The sequence below is a fragment of the Schistocerca cancellata genome, chromosome 4 (genome assembly GCF_023864275.1).
Source record: "Schistocerca cancellata isolate TAMUIC-IGC-003103 chromosome 4, iqSchCanc2.1, whole genome shotgun sequence".
Taxonomy (NCBI): domain Eukaryota; kingdom Metazoa; phylum Arthropoda; class Insecta; order Orthoptera; family Acrididae; genus Schistocerca; species Schistocerca cancellata.
Genome location: NC_064629.1, coordinates 589,618,952 through 589,637,866, shown reverse-complemented (window position 1 = coordinate 589,637,866; position 18,915 = coordinate 589,618,952). Strand labels below are relative to the sequence as shown.

At 35.8% G+C, this 18,915-nt stretch overlaps 1 protein-coding gene across 2 annotated transcripts in view; it reads right to left on the bottom strand.

Moving 5' to 3' along the window:
• LOC126183680 (rho guanine nucleotide exchange factor 17) overlaps positions 1–18,915 on the bottom strand; it is a 380,446-nt gene that overhangs the window by 165,327 nt on the left and 196,204 nt on the right. For both annotated transcript variants that reach the window (XM_049925856.1, XM_049925855.1), the window contains one exon: positions 6,375–6,597. In XM_049925856.1, the coding sequence (XP_049781813.1) occupies positions 6,375–6,597 (223 nt within the window). The remainder of the gene's footprint in view (positions 1–6,374; positions 6,598–18,915) is intronic.

The window sequence follows — 18,915 nt, the reverse complement described above, 5'->3', positions numbered from 1 at the left end:
TAAAGAAAACCAAAAATAAAATTTGAGGATGGAATTCAAGTTCAGGGAAAGGAAGTAAAGACTTTGAGGTTTGCCAATGACATCATAATTCTATCAGAGACAGCAAAGAAATTGAAAGAGCAGTTGAATGGAATGGATGGTGTCTTGAAAGGAGCACACAAGATGAACATCAAATAAAAGCAAAACAGGGGATGGAATGTAGTCAAATTAAACCAATCCATGTTGAGGGAATTAGATTAGGAGATAAGACACTGAAAACAGTAGATAAGTTTTGCAGTTTGGACAGTAAAATAACTGGTGATGGCTGAAGAAGAGAGGATGTAAAATATAGAAGGGCAATGGCAACAAAGTGTTTCTGAAGAAGAGAAATTTGTTGACAATGAATACACATTTAAGTGTTAGGAAGTCTTTTTTCGAAGGAATTTGCCAGGAGTGTAGCCTTGTATGGAAGTGAAACATGAATGATAAAGTTCAGGAAAGATGAGAATAGAAGCTTTTAAAATGTGGTGCTGCACTAAAATGCTGATGATTGGTTGGGTAGAGCATGTAAATAGTGAGGAGGTACTAAGCAGGTTCATATGGATGCAGGCTGCAACAGTTAATTGGAGATGAAGAGAGTTGCCTAGGATAGAGTAGCATGGAGAGCTGCATCAAATCTGTCTCAGGACTGATTACCATAAAAACAAAATTGCACATAGGTTGTGAAAAGATGATTGCTGAAATGCCTCTGTGCCTGTTGTAATTAGTCTAAGTTTATCTTCGTGGTCCCTAAATGAGCAATGCATAGGAGGTTGAAGTATATTTCTAAATTCACTTCATACTAGTTCTTAAAACTTTGTAAGCAGGTATTCACTAGGTAGTTAGCATCTGTCTTTGAAAGTTTGCCAGTTAAGGTTTTACAGCATTTCTACGATTCTCTCCCACAGGTCAAGCAAATGTGTAACCATTTGTGCAGCCATCCTTTATATACTTTTAGTATCCCATGTTAGTCCTATTTAGTACAGCTCCCACACACTTAAGCAGTATTCTAGAACGGTTCAAATGAATATTTTGGTAGCAATTTCCCTTGCAGACTGATTGTAGTTTCCCAATATCCTACAAAATCCACCACCTATTTTTCCTTTGACTGAGCTTATGTGATAGTACCATTTCATATCATTACAAAATGTCACATCAAAGTATGTGTAAGAGTTGGCAGATTCCAGTTGTGACTCTCTGGTATTATAATCACTGAATAATACTAATTATTTTTAATTTTGTGAATCAGATACTTTTATATTTCATTCCACACACAATATGCTTACTCATCTAACCCATTTTGTTACATTTCTGTTTTTAACCTCTTGTATTAAAAGGCTGTCTAAATTAAACTTTATTAACTATTTTATCTGATGATTTTTTTACACATATAATTAATGTAAATATATTTCACCTCAGTCTTATCCTCATGGTGAGTAATGAATGTACTCCAACTTTCTGAAAGTATGTTTGCTGAAATAGTTATTGAAAAATAGCAGCAACTAAAGGCTTCTACACAGTTCTTTTTTCACCTGTTTACAATATCAGAATTTGTTTCCTTTCTGTGCCTTTTTTAGTGTTGTGAAATCATGAAAACCATTGAGGTGACATCTGCTGGAAGCTACTCACAAGTTTCATATATTGTTGGTAGCAACAGCTAAATATGTAGTATGAAGTTTGGTAAATACCTAAACTCAGACAGACTGCATAATTTACTCATGATTGCTCTTGAGACCTCCATATGTAGTACTGGTCACTGTTTTTATCTTGTCAGTCTACTGTTCCAAAATTGTCCTCTTTCATCCCCAAAGAGACTAAGAATATGAGGGGTGGAAATGGAAATGATTCTAAGTGTCCAATCTCAGTTTGTCATAAGAATGTCTTTCTCTTGATGCATAACTTACTTGTATCCAAATATCTGAGTATGTATTCTGATACCACAGAATTATGCTGTCTATCTCATCAAGAAAAAAAAGACAAATTAGAAAAATAAATATTTTACTAAGAACATTCTAAGCAGCATACCAGGAAACTGACTGTTTCTTAGTGCCAATACAAAAGTTTTTGTTTCAGTTGCTATTAATACAGAGGCATTACATTTTATTTGTAATAATACAAATATGTCAGTAATATTTTAACTAGTAGAAATGTACTCGATAAAAATTACTTCCCATTTATTTCAAAGTTTTTTTGAGACAATAACACAATTATCTTCTAGAAAAAATATCTTAATACTGACATCTGTCTTTTGTGCAACTCCATTCTTGAGATCAGTTGTGGCAACATTTGCTGTAAAACTCCCTGTGCTTTTGTGGAAGAAATGGCAACATCATCAAACAGGCCTTTCTGTTTTCCAACACATAAAAATGGCTGGTCTTTCAGTTGAAGTACAGCATTCCTCTCTTGAATTCATTGAAATTTTACCATTCTTATGTTTCAAAGTAAGAATTTCTATAAAGCTGCTTGAGATGGATATAGACGAGACAGTTTGTTGATACTGCACTTTGAGATCTTGCATGCCTGCATTGCCAACAATGTTTCAGCAGCATTTTTAAAATCAAAGAAGTCAGTTGTCTGCATTGAAATTACATGGACTGGGTTCATAGCTTTAACTGAGCCAACAGTCTTGTGTCAATCATGCAGAACAAAAAGCCTTCCTTACCTTTTGTCATTTCTCTATAACTGCAAAATCTCTGTTGCATGTCACAAAACTTTGCCCCATGCAGTAATGACTTTTTGAAACATTTTCTGCATAAAAAAAGTCTAGGGACATGAAATAGAATACCAAGAATAAAACAAGACTGAAAACATGTTTTCTTAAAAACAGCACTTTCAGCATTTTCCATTTCCACTCTTCATGTGTTTTCCTTCTGATGATTATCTGACATAGTTATTAGGATTTGGTAATCAGCTATAATGTCATTATTTCACTTTCTCTTGGTGTTACATAGATGAAAATCCACTTGTATTTCACCTCTTGTGATCATTGTTAGAAATGCATTAACTGCAGCCTGAAAACAGCACCCAAGTTTCCCACAATTATAAATATCTTAGTCTTTCAATTTTAGTGGCAGCTGATTTTGCACTTATATCACTGATGCATTATGAAACTGCAACACATCAATACAGCATAACGAATCAACACTAACACCTATATGTGCAGCAATTTCTTTCACAGCGACAAGCCAGCAGCCTTTAATAGTGTCATCCACTACTGTGATGTTTTGTTTAGTTCCTGCTCTCTATTGATGTCCTGATCATAGGGCTACTGTCACTGAGGTGATATTTTTAAACTTGCTATATAACACTCATAGAACTGACATAGTAACAGTAATGAATCAACACAATATATTATCTATTTGTGCTTGAGTTCATTTAGTTCTACAGCATCATTTTTCAAAAATTGCTCCACATTAGGTGCATATTTGTAGGTCTATGGCCACAACTGTACTATCTCTGCTCATCTGCATTATGTTCTCAAATTATGATGTCATATATTGGGCATACTATAGATTGCAAGTACCACTGTCAACAACTTTAAGTACTCACACTCCATTTTTCACATTTTTACCAGAATTTTAAAGGTTTACATTTAACCACAATTTTTTAATGATGAGAAACATTGGAATAATGTAGGGAAAAGCTGGTGTTAGTAAATGGTGTATGTATGAATGCAGCTCATAGCCACTACTGTTTAGCTTGTATATCAAAGAAACACTGTTGAAGCAAAAGAAAATTACAGAACTGGTTTTGAATGTGAGAGGAATCTACCTGTGCTCAAGTTTGCAGGTCACAGAGTTCTTTTGGCTGAAAGCATGGAGGGGTAAACAAAATGAACATGAAAGTGATGAACATTAGTAAAAAGGGGAAAACTGACTTGCTTTAGAGTGAAAATGGGCATGTTACAGCATAAAAAGTGAACAAAATTTTTTCTGGGAAACTAGTTAGAAAATAAATTCTATGCAATGAAGATGTCACAAATGGAGTGGTGCAGATGAAAATTGGATCTTCATCGTAAGAAATCTATAAGTACTGATATTTATTATAAACTTTGACATGAAGAAGTGGTTTGTGAAGCTGTGTACCTGGAGTACAGTAGTATAGGGATTTATCATGTTTTCCATGAGAAAACTGAATAAGAATAAACAGGTGGCATTTGAAGCACACAGTAACAGGAGGAAGTTAATATTTAAGTGGACATTTAGACTATGAAGTGAAGAATACTAGAAATAAGTTTATATAAATCTCTTTCCTGAAGGAGGGAAATACATAATTCAGCAGTGGGAGGATCAGTAAAATGGATAAATCATAGGGACAGATGAGTATTAGAACATGTAACAAATTTTACTGAGAATGATTGGCATAGGATTTATGCAGAAATGAAAATATTAGCTCTACAGGTCTTCAGCAGCTGTCATTATATTCTACTTTATGCCTGATGCCTGATCATTATAAAGTAGGTATCTTATGCACTTCTTATTTACTTCTCAGCTTTTCTAAGAGATCATTCTTTAATTTTACTAATAATTTACTTTTTTGTATTATGACAACATAATTGTCTGTACTAAACATGTAGCCATTTCTTTGAGGATACATATTAGCTGCAGAATTATTTCAGCTAAGATTATAAGTAATCTAGGTGTTCAGATAGATAGTAAACTGTTGTGGAAAGCTCATATTCACGATCTCGTTCAAAGACTTAATGCTGTCATTTTTCTATTAGAACAGTATTTGAATTAAGTGATAGTTTGACAAGAAAAGTAGTCTACTATGCTTATTTTGGTTCTCTTATGACATGTGGTGTTGTATTTTGGGGTAACTCTTCCCATTTTCCAAAGATATTTTTGGCTCATAAATAGGTAATTCAGGCAATATGTGGTGTAAGTTTGTGAACCTCTTGTCCACTCCTGATCATTAGTCTGGGTATTCTGACATTGGCCTCTCAGTATAAAACACAAACATACACACAAAATTCTAGCTTTCGCAACCAACGGTTGCCTCATCAGGAAAGAGGGAAGGAGAGGGAAAGACGAAAGGATTTGAGTTTTAAGGGAGAGGGTAAGGAGTCATTCCAATCCCGGGAGCGGAAAGACTTACCCTAGGGGGAAAAAAGGATGGGTATACACTCGCACACACACACATATCCATCCACACATATACAGACACAAGCAGACATATACAGAGGCAAAGAGTTTCACTCTGTATATGTCTGCTTGTGTCTGTATATGTGTGGATGGATATGTGTGTGTGTGCGAGTGTATACCCATCCTTTTTTCCCCCTAAGGTAAGTCTTTCCACTCCCGTGATTGGAATGACTCCTTACCCTCTCCCTTACAACCCACATCCTTTCGTCTTTCCCTCTCCTTCCCTCTTTCCTGATGAGGCAACAGTTTGTTGCGAAAGCTTGAATTTTGTGTGTATGTTTGTGTTCGTTTGTGTATCTGTCGACCTGCCAGCACTTTCATTTGGTAAGTCACATCAACTTTGTTTTTAGATATATTTTTCCTTCATGGAATGTTTCCTTCCATTATAACTATATATATATATATATATATATATATATATATATATATATATATATATATATATATATATATATATATATATTCTTTACTGTCATTTCTTGTTAAAAGTATCAGTTTACTCCCAAGAATTAGCAGCTTTCACTCACTTAATACCAGGCAGAAATCCAATCTGCATTTGGATTGCACTTCCTTGACTCTTGTGCAGAAAGGTGTGCAGTATACTGCTGCACACATTTTCAATAAGCTACCAAAAGAATCCAAAAATCTTAGGAGTAATCCACATGCTTTCAAATCTAAACTGAAGACTTTCCTCATGGATCACTCCTTGTGTTCTGTTGAGGAGTTCCTTGAAAAATTAAGCTGATTCCCGTGATATATTGTTGATTGCATTTATGCAAACTTATAGTCTGTAAATTTTTCAGATGAATAACTTTTTATTTTATCTGCTATTACTTTTCTGTTGTAATTTCATGTATTGACATGTTCCATGACCTTGGAGATGCTCCTCAGTTTGGTCCTATGGAAATAGATGTGTGAAATTCTCCCTGGTAAATATGGCCAGTTTCAAAACCTACTTATTATGCAATTATAAATCAACAAATATTTAAATACTGTTGTACCATCTAAACTGGACCTTTAAAATTCATTTTCTTCTGATAAACGTGTTTTAATTTCAAAATATTTAGTTTAAAATTTACGAATCAGGAAAGAGCTATGGAATGGAACATCTATGAGATGAAACATTAAGTGGTAAGTATATACTGTTTAAGTATACAAATATTTTGCATGCAATCAACAACTATTGTTCAACTGACACAGTAGTGTACTAACTCTGAACTGATGATGAACTCAATGTGGGAAAGCTTTGACTCACTGCCATTATGTTCAGACAATTGCTTGTTCACATAACACAGCATTTCACGGATGATGTCGTCAAGTAGATTATGGTCAGTGTGTAATCGGGCTGCTATTTCTCCCATTTGAGTCAGAAGTACGGCATCCTCAGCAAGATTTTCAACCTCTCGTACCAAATCTCTTAAGATGTCATCTTTAACTGCAACAACAATTGATACGTTAAATTAACACAGGTAATATCAATAATTAAACTGGAAAAAAAGCAACACTCTCATGGACTGGGTCATATTATTGAGAAGTGAGGTGACAGATAGTTCAACACTGTAAGAGTATATGATAAATTCAGACTAAATTAAAAGCATATCACAGTAAAGGGTGCAAAAACAATCACATCAGTACACAGTGTACTCTCCTCTGGGCAACACAGGTCTCTATGGCCGAATGGCATCCTGCAATAGATTATACCAAGTATCTTGTGCATTTTGCTACAATTTGGCAATGGAGAATGAGTAAGTTCCCACTTCATCATCTCCCGTACATTCTCAACTGATGGAGATCTGATGATCTTTCTGGCCAGGCACTTGTACACCACAAAGAGCATGTTGAATCACAGCAGCCATATGATGATGTGCACTGTCATTCTGAAAAGCACGTCACCTTGCTGTCAAAGAAATGGCAGTAGCATAAGGATAACAGCCTATACAATATCACAGGCACTGATTACTAGATCCTACAAAAACACCAAATGTGATGATGAGTTGAAACTAGTGGCCCCCACAGAACAATTGCACTCTAGAACAGGCAACTCACTGAGTCTATGCCATACACATGTAGATTGATCACTCACATAGAGACACAACATACTCTCATCACTCAAGACAACAGAATGTCATTCCACTCTCTCTCCAGTCAACTTTTTCATGATATCAGGGTGGCCATGTTTGGCAGCACTGCGGTGTCAGTGCTTGCCTTGTCAGATCCACACATGGTCCTAACCCTGCTCCAAGCAGATGGTTCCCAGTGCTCCTTGATGACACAGTTGGTGCTGTGCATGTCTTGATTTTGTCCCTGGCTGATGTTCAGTCAGCCACCATTGCTCACATAATACAATGATCTTGACAAGCATCTGTACAATGCAGGCTTCAAGAACCTGATCTACAGGTGTGAGAATGTTCCACAAACCACCGCTGAAAGCAGTGAGACACCAATAATACACTGTACGCAATATGTGCAGTTATCTGTCTACATCCATCCAGCATCCTGCAGGCCCACAATTTGGTCCTGTTCACATGGTTGAAGTTGTTCAACAGAAGTACATTCTCATTGGTGGGGAATGGTTGTATCCTAGAATGGCCACTGCAAGCACTATTCACCTATAAACTTGACAGAGTTACTGTCTGCAGGGTCATAACAGAGGGTGCACAGACAGACCCCCTGAGTATCATCTGATCACCTATAAACATGACAAATAAATTGTGAACATTACAACTCCTCAGCATGCACATACTATACTCTGGCACAACTGGACACAATCCTTGAGGGTGTTGCATTTTTTTCCATTAGTATATATGGTTGAGAAAAGTTCCAAAACAATCAAATAAAGTAAATAATTATAAAAATTACCATTTACAATTTAGGTTTCGAAAGATTAAAACAACCATGAATACAATATATTTTCAAAATTTACAGACTCTTAATGAAATAACAGGTCATATTAACTGATATCTGGTATTATTGAAAACTAGTCAATTAGTAAGACATTCTTAAAATATAGAAGAATCTACAAAAATTACCTCAAATACATGAAGTAACTCATACGCTCTTACATTTTATGTTACACCATTGCACACTCTTTTGGGATACTATAGTTTCGGATGTGGAAAAATCACAACCATAAGTTGGTTAGCATGTGTAGCTACCAATATTCTAGGGTGTGCGTTGTGGCTTGTTGCCATTGTTGTGCCTAAGTCTCAAATGATGGACAAAAGTGTGATGGCATGGACAGTACTATATAAGATGACAAGACATGATCACAGATCTTATACCTTACATGCATTTATATACTGGAAGTAGTTATGTACATAAAAAAAATAGACTGAGAAAAGAAAACCTTTTTCCTCAAAACAAAAGTGTCCACAATTGCAGTACCAGGTCAGACAGTGACATACATGTAAGATGTCATACATGCAGTAACAAAACTATACAACAGATTACCAAAAGACATAAAATCATTTCCTGAATTACAAAAGTTTAAAAAGTCTGTAACAGCCTGCCTACTGCAAAACTGCTACTGTTCAATCTCACAGTGTCTTATGCAAGAAAAAAATGAGATTCATAATTTTAGTTGTAAAAATAAGTTATAATACACTTATTTAATCAGATTTGTAATTATTGATTGTACGGAGCCAATTTCTTACAAAAATTTAAGTGATATATGTTTGAATGTTATAAAACCAATGGTTAAAATGATGTTCTGGCCAATATCTTGTGTACAATATGTGTACTGAAACAGAGATTTGTATGGACAAAATAAATAGATAAAAAATAATGAATACTCCTCTTTCTTTTCTTGGTATCATATGTATAAAAGATGATACTATTCATTATGTGTGAAAATACACACAACATTGATTTAATATTCTACAATATTTAATATTTATTTCACAGACAAAGTTTTTGTTGTTACACCATCATCAGGTGTAACACCTGCAGCCACCCATCAACTTTGTTACCTTGTTGTAAAATGTTTAAATACTGAAAGATAAGGAAGATACTATATCCTCATACTAAAAATTATTTAAAAGTAACTATGTACAAACATTCAAACCATATTAATGTGCCATTTTTTTTCTGAACAATTATTTTAGGCATTTACTTCTTCTGACACCTATACATCTTATCATTTATTTTCTCTTAATTGTAAATTACAATTTAAAATTTGAAAATATAGAAATTAAGTGTTTGTGCAACAGTGGGAAGATAAGTTAGACACATTGACTTAATATTGTGTAGGACACCTTTTCATCCTGAACACAGGGATGACACATCATGGCATGAACTTTGTAAGACACCAAAGATATTGGGGAGCTATTTTGATCTATGTATGCTCAACTGGCATCTCAAGTCACTGAGATTTGTGGAAATTGGTTTCAATGCCTGCACATGTTTTTGATGGCATTCCAGATGTTCTCTACAAGATTCATGTCAAGTGCATTCTAGGGAGGCATGTAAAGACCCTCATATCCATGGAATGTTTTATAAATGATTATGACATAATTCCATAGAAATGTGGTGCTGCATTGTCTTGACAAATGCAGTAAAAACAAAAGACAAAAATTTGCACATGTTAAAACATGTTTCTGTGTTGTTCACTACTGACATACAATAGCAGGTATATTAGAGGCCACTTTCCATCCCATCAGACTACCCAACATCAAATATTGTCTAAAATGGCCCTGCTGGCAATGAGGAGCACCACTTCATGTGACGAACATGAGAATATACTCACAACCTGACTAAATGGTGCCCTGTTGACAAATATAAGGCATCATTTCATGTGGATTCTGGCATATTCATCCTCTGGTTGTGGCATGTACCAATGTGTACTATGTTAAGTTGCGGTGATGTTTTTCATGGCAAGCATCCAGTGGTGGTGTTCATGTAAACACACTTATTTCTCTGTCCTATCAGATGCAGGCTGCATATGTTCACATGTGGGCCTTTAGCTTTTGTAACCCACAGTGAGAAAGTGGCCCTGGATGGTTCATATGCTCACAAGTTGTTGTTGTCATTGTTAAGAATTGAACTGGTGGGTAATCAGCTGCAGTCTGGTCTGTTTACCTATTGTCACAACATACTGCAGTCAACAGTGACCCTTGTCATTGATATAGTGCTGATGAACAATGCCATTCTTGTAGCATATGGTACTGAATTTAGTGCTCTTGCAATTGCTAAATGAGCTTACGATGTAACACACTGCTCATCTTGAATATTTTCTATCTCCTCTAATAATCTTTATTTTCAAGGGCCTTAGACACGATAAACAACTAAAAATGAGTTAAACACGTGTTACATAAGCTACTGCCTTTTCAGAGAATACCCCTTGGCATCTAAGTCATGATTTTTCCCACTAATTGGTCAACAGTTGAGTAATGAATACACACAACATTCTCTTTGACTTTCTTTGGGACATACAGTTCATCTGTCTGCTACAGAAGATACTTGATAAGCACATCTAATTAGCCTGGTTGACCTGCCTTTGAAGGATACTTTCAGATAAATTACTTCATATTTGCAGTCCATAATAACTTGATGAAAGAGTTCATGGGTGAACAGCCAGGTGTTAGTGTCCAACAAGCACAATGTTTCAGCAAGTGACCAAGTTGCCATCATCAGATGATAGTAATGAAGGTTAAGAATTCATATCAGAGACTGTTGCAGAATCATCTGAGATTCCTTCACCTCCGTTCTAAACCAGAGAACCTCAATCAGTTCTAGGAACAACTCTGCAAATTTTGAGTCACATTTCCACACAACATATAATACTAAATACACACTAGCCTTATTTTGTGACCTGTCAACTGTTCCCCCAATGAGCTTCATTAAATGCCTAATTCTGTAGTCCCCAATGACCAACACACACATCCTCTTCAACCACTCAGGATTTTTTAGTGTGATCAGTTCCAGTCCCAATACACAAGGTTTCCATAAGATAAATCTATGAAATAATTAATTTCATGGTTAAAATCTGAATCTTCTCCATGATAATCATAAAACAACACTTTAAAAGCTGAATTTGAACACACTTCTGTAAAAAAGTGGAGGAAAATAACTCCCCATAAAGGTACTGCAGTTGTCTCTGTCATAGCACACACTCCATAATCAGCCTCCTACTTTCAGATTCACAAGGTGAATAACTTTAGTAAAGCTAACAATGGAATTAGTCTTTTGCAATGATACATATAACTACAGATTTGTCTTCTTGGTAACTGTGACAGATATCAAATCAAAGATTACAATCCAATTTTTACATATACTACTTAAGGACCGTTAGGAAAATAGTGTTCTCTTAGACCTTACTGTAATAATTATTGGAGAACTTAATGCTGTGATATTAACTGAATATCTGCCTATAGACCATGATATGGAGAGCACCAATTCATTAGAAAAAGAAAACTGATTCACTTCAGCAAAGTAAGATGATTGTTTGCGACTCCTGGTTTTCCTAATTTTCTATTATACTTGTAGGCATTGCTCACAAATTCTCTTTCCAGAAACCATACACAAGTTTCAACTGATCTACACCAGAATCAATAAAAATAGAGCAACCTCACAGCTAGAGAGGCAGTTATTATTGTTGAACATAAAGGTGGTATGTGGTCTCATTGATAAGGCAAAATAAGGAGACAGTACTCACTTACGGGAACATGTTCTCTGTGCTACACTTAATGAGAGATGGGCAACACTGTAAAGATTGAAATTCATACCTGTTGTAGTCTTTTTGGCTGAAATGGTCAACATTTTAAAGGCGACAAAAAGTAAGAGAGGATAAGGACAACTAGTCCTGAAGGTCATTAATAATGATATGGGAGTCAGCAAGAATGATATCTGAGAAAAAATGGTATGCATCTACCACTTCTGAAACAAATGATGGAGCACACAAACATCTCCAACTTATACTGCCAAGATGAGAGCAGTTTATTTCCATGATTTAACATTCACTAATATAAGGCTCCAACATACAAATACACACAGTGAAACCAGAAGCCTGCCACTGAAAAAGAACAGTTAGGTATGGACTGTAAGAATATTATAATTGCAAAACAGATAAAATATGCCTCAGCTATGGTTCAGATTTGGCTCTAGATCAAATGTTACACAGTTCATTATTTATAGTATCTGAATTTTGGGTAAAAGAAGGTACTTCTTATTCTCCTTGACAAAATAAAATCTTTTATGAAGTTAAAGAAAAAGGCCTTCAGGAATTTCTCCTCAATATAAAAGATGTAGGCTGCCTCTAACAATAATTCCTCTCCTAAAAATTCTGTAAACAAAGTGAAAGCCCTCAAATTATCAATATAAGTCCAGCTATTAGAGATCTATGAATTAATGAACTTTATTTCTCACTTTGCATAAAGGTCAAGGAAGAATAACTTTTCTCTTGTTATCCTGTTACATCTCACACTGAGAAAGTCTGTTCTTCTGGGACCATTTTTTTCATTGTGTAGTCAAGTACATACTCTAAAACATATTCAAAGAATTGAGTATGTAAAGGTAGTATTATCATTTATTTCTGATATTAAACATGATGGCACACAAAGTGAATAGTCCAGTTCCATCCAGCTCAAAATCTTCAATATACATTGTGTTCCACTTTCTGATACTTACAGAAGCTCTCCTGCATACCTTCCTGAACTAACACTCCTGAAAATAAGGGATATTGTGGAGAAATGGCATAACCACAACCTAAAGATTTTTTTCCAGAATGAAACTTACACTCTGCTTTGGAGTGCACACAGCTGTGAAACTTGCCAGCAGAGTGAAGGTTTCATTCTCAAAACAATGCATAGGCTATTGCTAGGCCATTTCCTTGTGATATCCTTTCTGCCAGGAGTGCTAGTCCAGCAGTTAAGGATGGCATCTGTTACTCATTGAGAGAATGATTGACTCAAGTTGGGAGACAAGCAGTTGTGATCAGTAAAATCTGGCTATTGCACAGTTGTCTACATCATTCTGAAAGAATAAAGCTGCTTTTCAATAAAGGATTCCTGTGATGTAAGCCTTTATAATTAGTGAATGAAGCAGCTAATATGTTACACTTGTGACTCATTGATTTCATTACATTATGTTTCAACTAGTGATGAGGGAATTTCTCTGATTACTTATGAACTCACCCTTTATGCTAGTAGTAAGTTTAAAACAAAATTTTAAGTTTCGTCCACTATCTAACCTCTCGTTAAGTTTTTCAGAAAAGAAAACTGAGACATCTCTCAGAAGTCCTCTTTGATTTCGATAGCTTTGCCATATTTCCAGTAGATTTTGTTGTTTTTTGTCTAATAAGTAGTGGAAGTAATAGCTTTGTCTAAAATTATCTTGAGTAAATACTGCTGAAGAAAGACAGGTACTCATTTGCTTGGTGTATGCAGTCAGCTGCAGAGTTGTTGGTAGTTGATGCAGTATTAGTGTTTAGAAGAATGTCAACAGCTAGGCTAAAGCAATACTGTACACCAAGAGAACAGGGAGCACTCAAATATTAAAAATCTACTATGGTCAGCCAGAACATTATGATCAACTACTTAATAGCCAGTATGTTTGCCTTTGGCACAGATAACAGTGGTGACACAGTGTAGAATGGAATCAATGAAACCTAGGTAGTTCGCTAGAGGGATTTGGCACCACATCTGCACACACAAATCACCTTCTTCCCATAAATTCTGGGGAGGGGGCAATGAGCTTTGTTGCCACATTCAATCACATCCCAGATGTGATCAATCAGGTTCAGATCTGGTGAATTTGGGAGCTAGCATGTCAATTGGAAATCACCATTGTGTTCCTTGAACCAATCCATCAGACTCGTGGCCTTTTAACATGACACATTATCTTAGTGAAAATTGCCGCTGCCATCAGGAAACATGATAATATGAAGGGGTGTATATGGTCTGCAATCAGTGTATGTACTTGTTGGCCATCATGGAGCCTTGCAAGAGCTCCACTGGATCCAATGATGCCAAGAGCATAATGGAGCCACCACCAACCTGTCTCCATCCCACAGTACAGGTGTGAAAGAGCTATTCCCCTGGAAGATGGCAGATTCATTTGCTCTCATCAGCATGATGAAGTAGGATTTATCAGACCATGTAACACTCTGCCATTGCACCAATGTCCATCCAGTACCAATGATCACGAGCCCATTTCAGTCATAGTTGCCGATGTCATAGTGTTAACACTGGCAAATGTGTAGGTCACTGGCTGAAGAGGCCCACTGTTAGGAGAGTTCAGTGCAGTGTGTTTCAGATGCACTTGTACTCTGCCCAGCTTTAAAGACTGATGTTAGTTCAGTCACAGTTCACAGCCTGTCTTGTTTTACCAGTCTACCCAGCCTACAATGTCTGACATCTGCAATGAGAGGTAGCCACCCAACCCCATGACATCTGGACATGGTTTCATCTTGGTTTTGTCACTTGTTGAAGATACTCACCAAAGCATTCCTCAAATACCTTACAAGTCATGCAGTTTCTAAAATACTTGTGCTGAGACTCTAGGTCATCACAATATGCCATCAGTCAAACTCAGTTAGAATGTGCATCTTCCAAATTCTACACACAGTCAGCACACGTACTGATACTAAATACACCATGTGTGTGTCTGACTAGCAGTCATTCCTCATGAGGTGATTCTGCTATCACAGTCTATATTGATAGTAGGGTGCTGGTCATAGTGTTCTGGCTGATCAGTGTATGAGCAATTGTGAATACTTAACATACTACACCTCCTCTGTGGGAGAATGATACTGTAAGTGATAAACCAGAGTTCCATTTCCTGTCAAACATTGGCAGGTCACACAAAAATATTATTGGTAGGACCCACAAGCAGGTATGTGGAGCTTTCAAAACTGGTGTTTCAAGACAATTACGCAACAAGTAACTGAAGGAAACAAGTATGACGAGGCTGAATCAATTATTAATCAGTGATAGGTAAAGAATACACACATTGGTATGATAAATAACATGATTTAAAAGACTGGTGCACCAACATTAGCTCTGTACTCAGTCACAAGTGAAAAATGTTTTTCAGGTGTGATCAGTTTCCAGGTATATTAAAATATTCATTAATAACACCACTTTACAAAAGGGAGAAGGAGATAATGAAGATGGCTAACAGGCCAATATCCTTGCTACTAATATTATCAAAAGAGATCAAGAAGGAATCTTAATATACACTCTCTTTGTTAGATTTGCTGTGTAGTCTCAGGATAGGAGCATAAACGAAAATCCAGTTTATTATTTTGTGTGTGAGAGACTATCACAGCTAAATGATAATTTAAGGCTAGTAGGCATCTTCTTTTATTTTTACAAAATGACTTCATTGTGTGGACTTTTGGTTATATTGGAACATATTGAGTTATCAAACAAGTTGAACAATTGTTCATTTAATATCTAGAAAATAGGAAACCAAAGGTTATTTCCATAAGGTGACCAAATAATCACAGAAGTTGAACATTGTAAAGTCTTAAAGCTGAAGACAGATGAAAAGTTTTCTAGGAAGTATTACATCCTTGAGCATGTGGAGAAACTAAATGCTGCTCTCCTTACTAAAAGAATAATCTCTGCTCTCTCTGAAGCTGAAACTAAAAAGCTTGTTTACTTTTCATACATTCTTTCTGTTGAATAAGCAGTCACGCAGAATATTTTTAGCCCAAGCACTGACAGAATGATCTGTGATATCAGTTTGCCACCTCAGGGAGGGTGTTGTTCAAACATGTTGGGATTCTAACTCTGACATCCCTGTACATATACTTCCTCCTGATATTCATGTCTGATAATATGGACTCATCCAAAAGGAACTGCTGCATTGCCCTTTTTTGTGTTGTTTTTAATTTGTGAAGGGTTGTATTTTGGTTTTTAAATTTTGTTATCAGCATCTTGTGAATATGTATTAACTTGCTCCATTGAAAAGAACTTTTGGCTCACATGGTTTCAAGAAGTCCACTGAATTAGATTTTAAATTTAAATTAGTTGCTGGATTAATTGGGCCCAGTTTGTGTGTTTTATGATCCATAACTTTGGTGAAATCATCATTTCATCAATCTGACAACTACCATGAATATTTTCTGAAGACACCTGTACCAACACTATCATTTCTCAACCACAGTCAAATCCTTTTGATTCTGGGTGTTATTTTTTGTGTTTATGTGAAAGATTCCCCTGGAATTAATGATCAGTCAGATCAGCACTCAGATACAAGTACACAGTGACATAAATTTGTCTTCATCATTATTGCTATTGTTTCCAATTTCCACTGTCTTCACTGTTGTTTTTCTTTTTATTCCATATTCTGTTTTACAAAGACTGGCATGTTACCTCCACTTTCTGCTCTTCTTTCAATCTTATGTTCAGTTGCACTCTACAGTTCGAGGTTCCTGCTTGTCATTAGTGTGTCTTAGTCTCTAGTAAAATACCTACATTATTGTGCCATTTGAAATATTGCAATATGTTTTGTCCTGTACATAATTTGCACTTTACAGAAACATGTGCAGATCTGCCACTGGTAATTTTGGTCAATCAGGACCATCAATCCTTCTATCAATGTTGTGAGTCTGGCAAGTGTTTTTGATGGCTGCTACTAAGTCCAATTCCCCCAGTTTTTGATAGTAGTCACCCTATAGAGTATTTAAGTGTGACTTGAACTCACTGAACATGTTCCTAATTTTCAACTAACTTTTCCTAACTGCTTGATTCTACAGGCAGTGAGCTTGTTAGCAACACTTCATAAGATTGGTTACCTCTCTGATAACTAGTTTGTAAACAGGGGGTCATTAGTTGATTAATATGCCATTTTTCTCCCATATGTGTTTTATATATTATTGAAGGTAGACCAGAATATGAATCGTTGCTGTTAGGAACTTTGGTTGTTGACCAATCTCTTCAGCGGCTTAGTCCGCCACTGTAGTTGAGTGGACAGTTTGCCGGCTTGTCATGCTGGGAGATTTTCTCTGTTGAGGGACAGAGTGTTTGTCATCTTCATCTTCATCATCATCATCATTTCATCTTCATTGATGCACAAGACATCACCTCAGAAGACTTGCTGTACCAAGCTTTCAGGTCTACCCATTGGGAGGACCTCACCACATGACATTTCATTTCATTTCAGAGACTTAGAGATTCCTACATTTACATGCCAGTATAAATACTCCCTAATGCTATTTTTGGTTAAAAATGAGAATAAATTTAGAATGAACAAAACAGTTAACAACCACATTTCTAGAAACAAGAATGATTTCTGTATAGTCTGTGTATCCCTATCTATGGTCATAATGGAATTTCATATTCTGGTGCATAAATTTATAACAGGTTGCCAGCAGACATCAAGATATTGAAAATCTGCAGGTATTAAAAAACAAAGTAAAAGAATACTTTACACATTCTACAATTAATCAGAATATGTGGACCCAGGGATGCAAATTCCACTTAATTCTAACATTTGCATTAAAGAGATATTGACTTTGCCAGTATGTAGACAGTTGATACTGTTCTCTTGAAATTTAAAAATGTGTTTTATATGCAGAATTAGATAAAACTAGCACCTGAGAGGTTTACAAGGAGATGCAGTTCCTTTTTCCTTAAAAGTAGCTATTTTTCTCCCAGTGTACATAAAACTATATAGAGTAATCTAAAAGTCACCATCATGATTATCAGTGTGTTAGCACTATTCCAATTATAGCTTACAAAAGTAGCCTACAGTGGTTGCTTCTGCTTCCTAATTTATAACTTGACCCCACTTCAAGAAGGGGTTTATGTGAATGGTGCATGAATGAATGAATGATTTTTATTTCCAGATCTATTCCTGAATGTTGTTTCCTCCGAATGCAGCATTTGGTAGGACTTTTGTCTTCCCTCGAACCCCTGTGTACATATATGCATATTCTTTTCATTTCCAAGGTTTCATCTCTGTAAAGATCCTGAAGCTAGAGATTCAGCTATGTTTTTTAATTTCCCGTGTTTGTCAGATTATGAATTTCAGTCTACAATGAACATTTCAGATCTTTAGTCATTGCAAAGTGATCCATTATGGTAGGGTAAGACACCAATTGATATTTATGGACAATATAAGGTCTCAATTAGAGAAAAAAGTCTCATTCATCATATGAAAATTTTTTTTCTTCTTAAATATGTTGTCTCAAAGAAATATTTTACACCAAGTCTGAAGATTAAATATGATATAGTGATACAGTGATTCAATTTGGAAAAATGTTGACTTTTTGTTTAGCTGTAATTGACATTTTATGCTTTAATATTGCAAATTTATGATCTGAAAGATGTTGCTCAACAACAAAGTCCCTACCTATAGCCTCAGACATCCATGGTGGAGACAAGATATATTATATAGCTGTATTTTTTTGTTTCTCAAACATTTTGTAATGACCCAAAAGTAATATAACTTCACTTACTAAGAGAATTTTATATGTCTCTATGCACTGAAGGCAGATTTCATTAGCTTGAAGCAAGCACATGTGCAGACACACACAGACACGTGTGTGTGTGTGTGTGTGTGTGTGTGTGTGTGTGTGTGTGTGTGTGTGTGTGTGTTAAACACTATTGTGGATTTATTTGGTGGATGGAGCAGAATTCTATTAATGTCTAAACAACCATGACTGCTGTTACATCATGACCTTTTCATTACTTGCAAGGCAGTACCATCCTGCTTGTGAAAGACAGAAAAAATCAAAAAGAAAACTTCTATATCCTCCAATTTACTTTAAAGATGCTAATCAGCATCAAATAAACTACAGAATTCCACT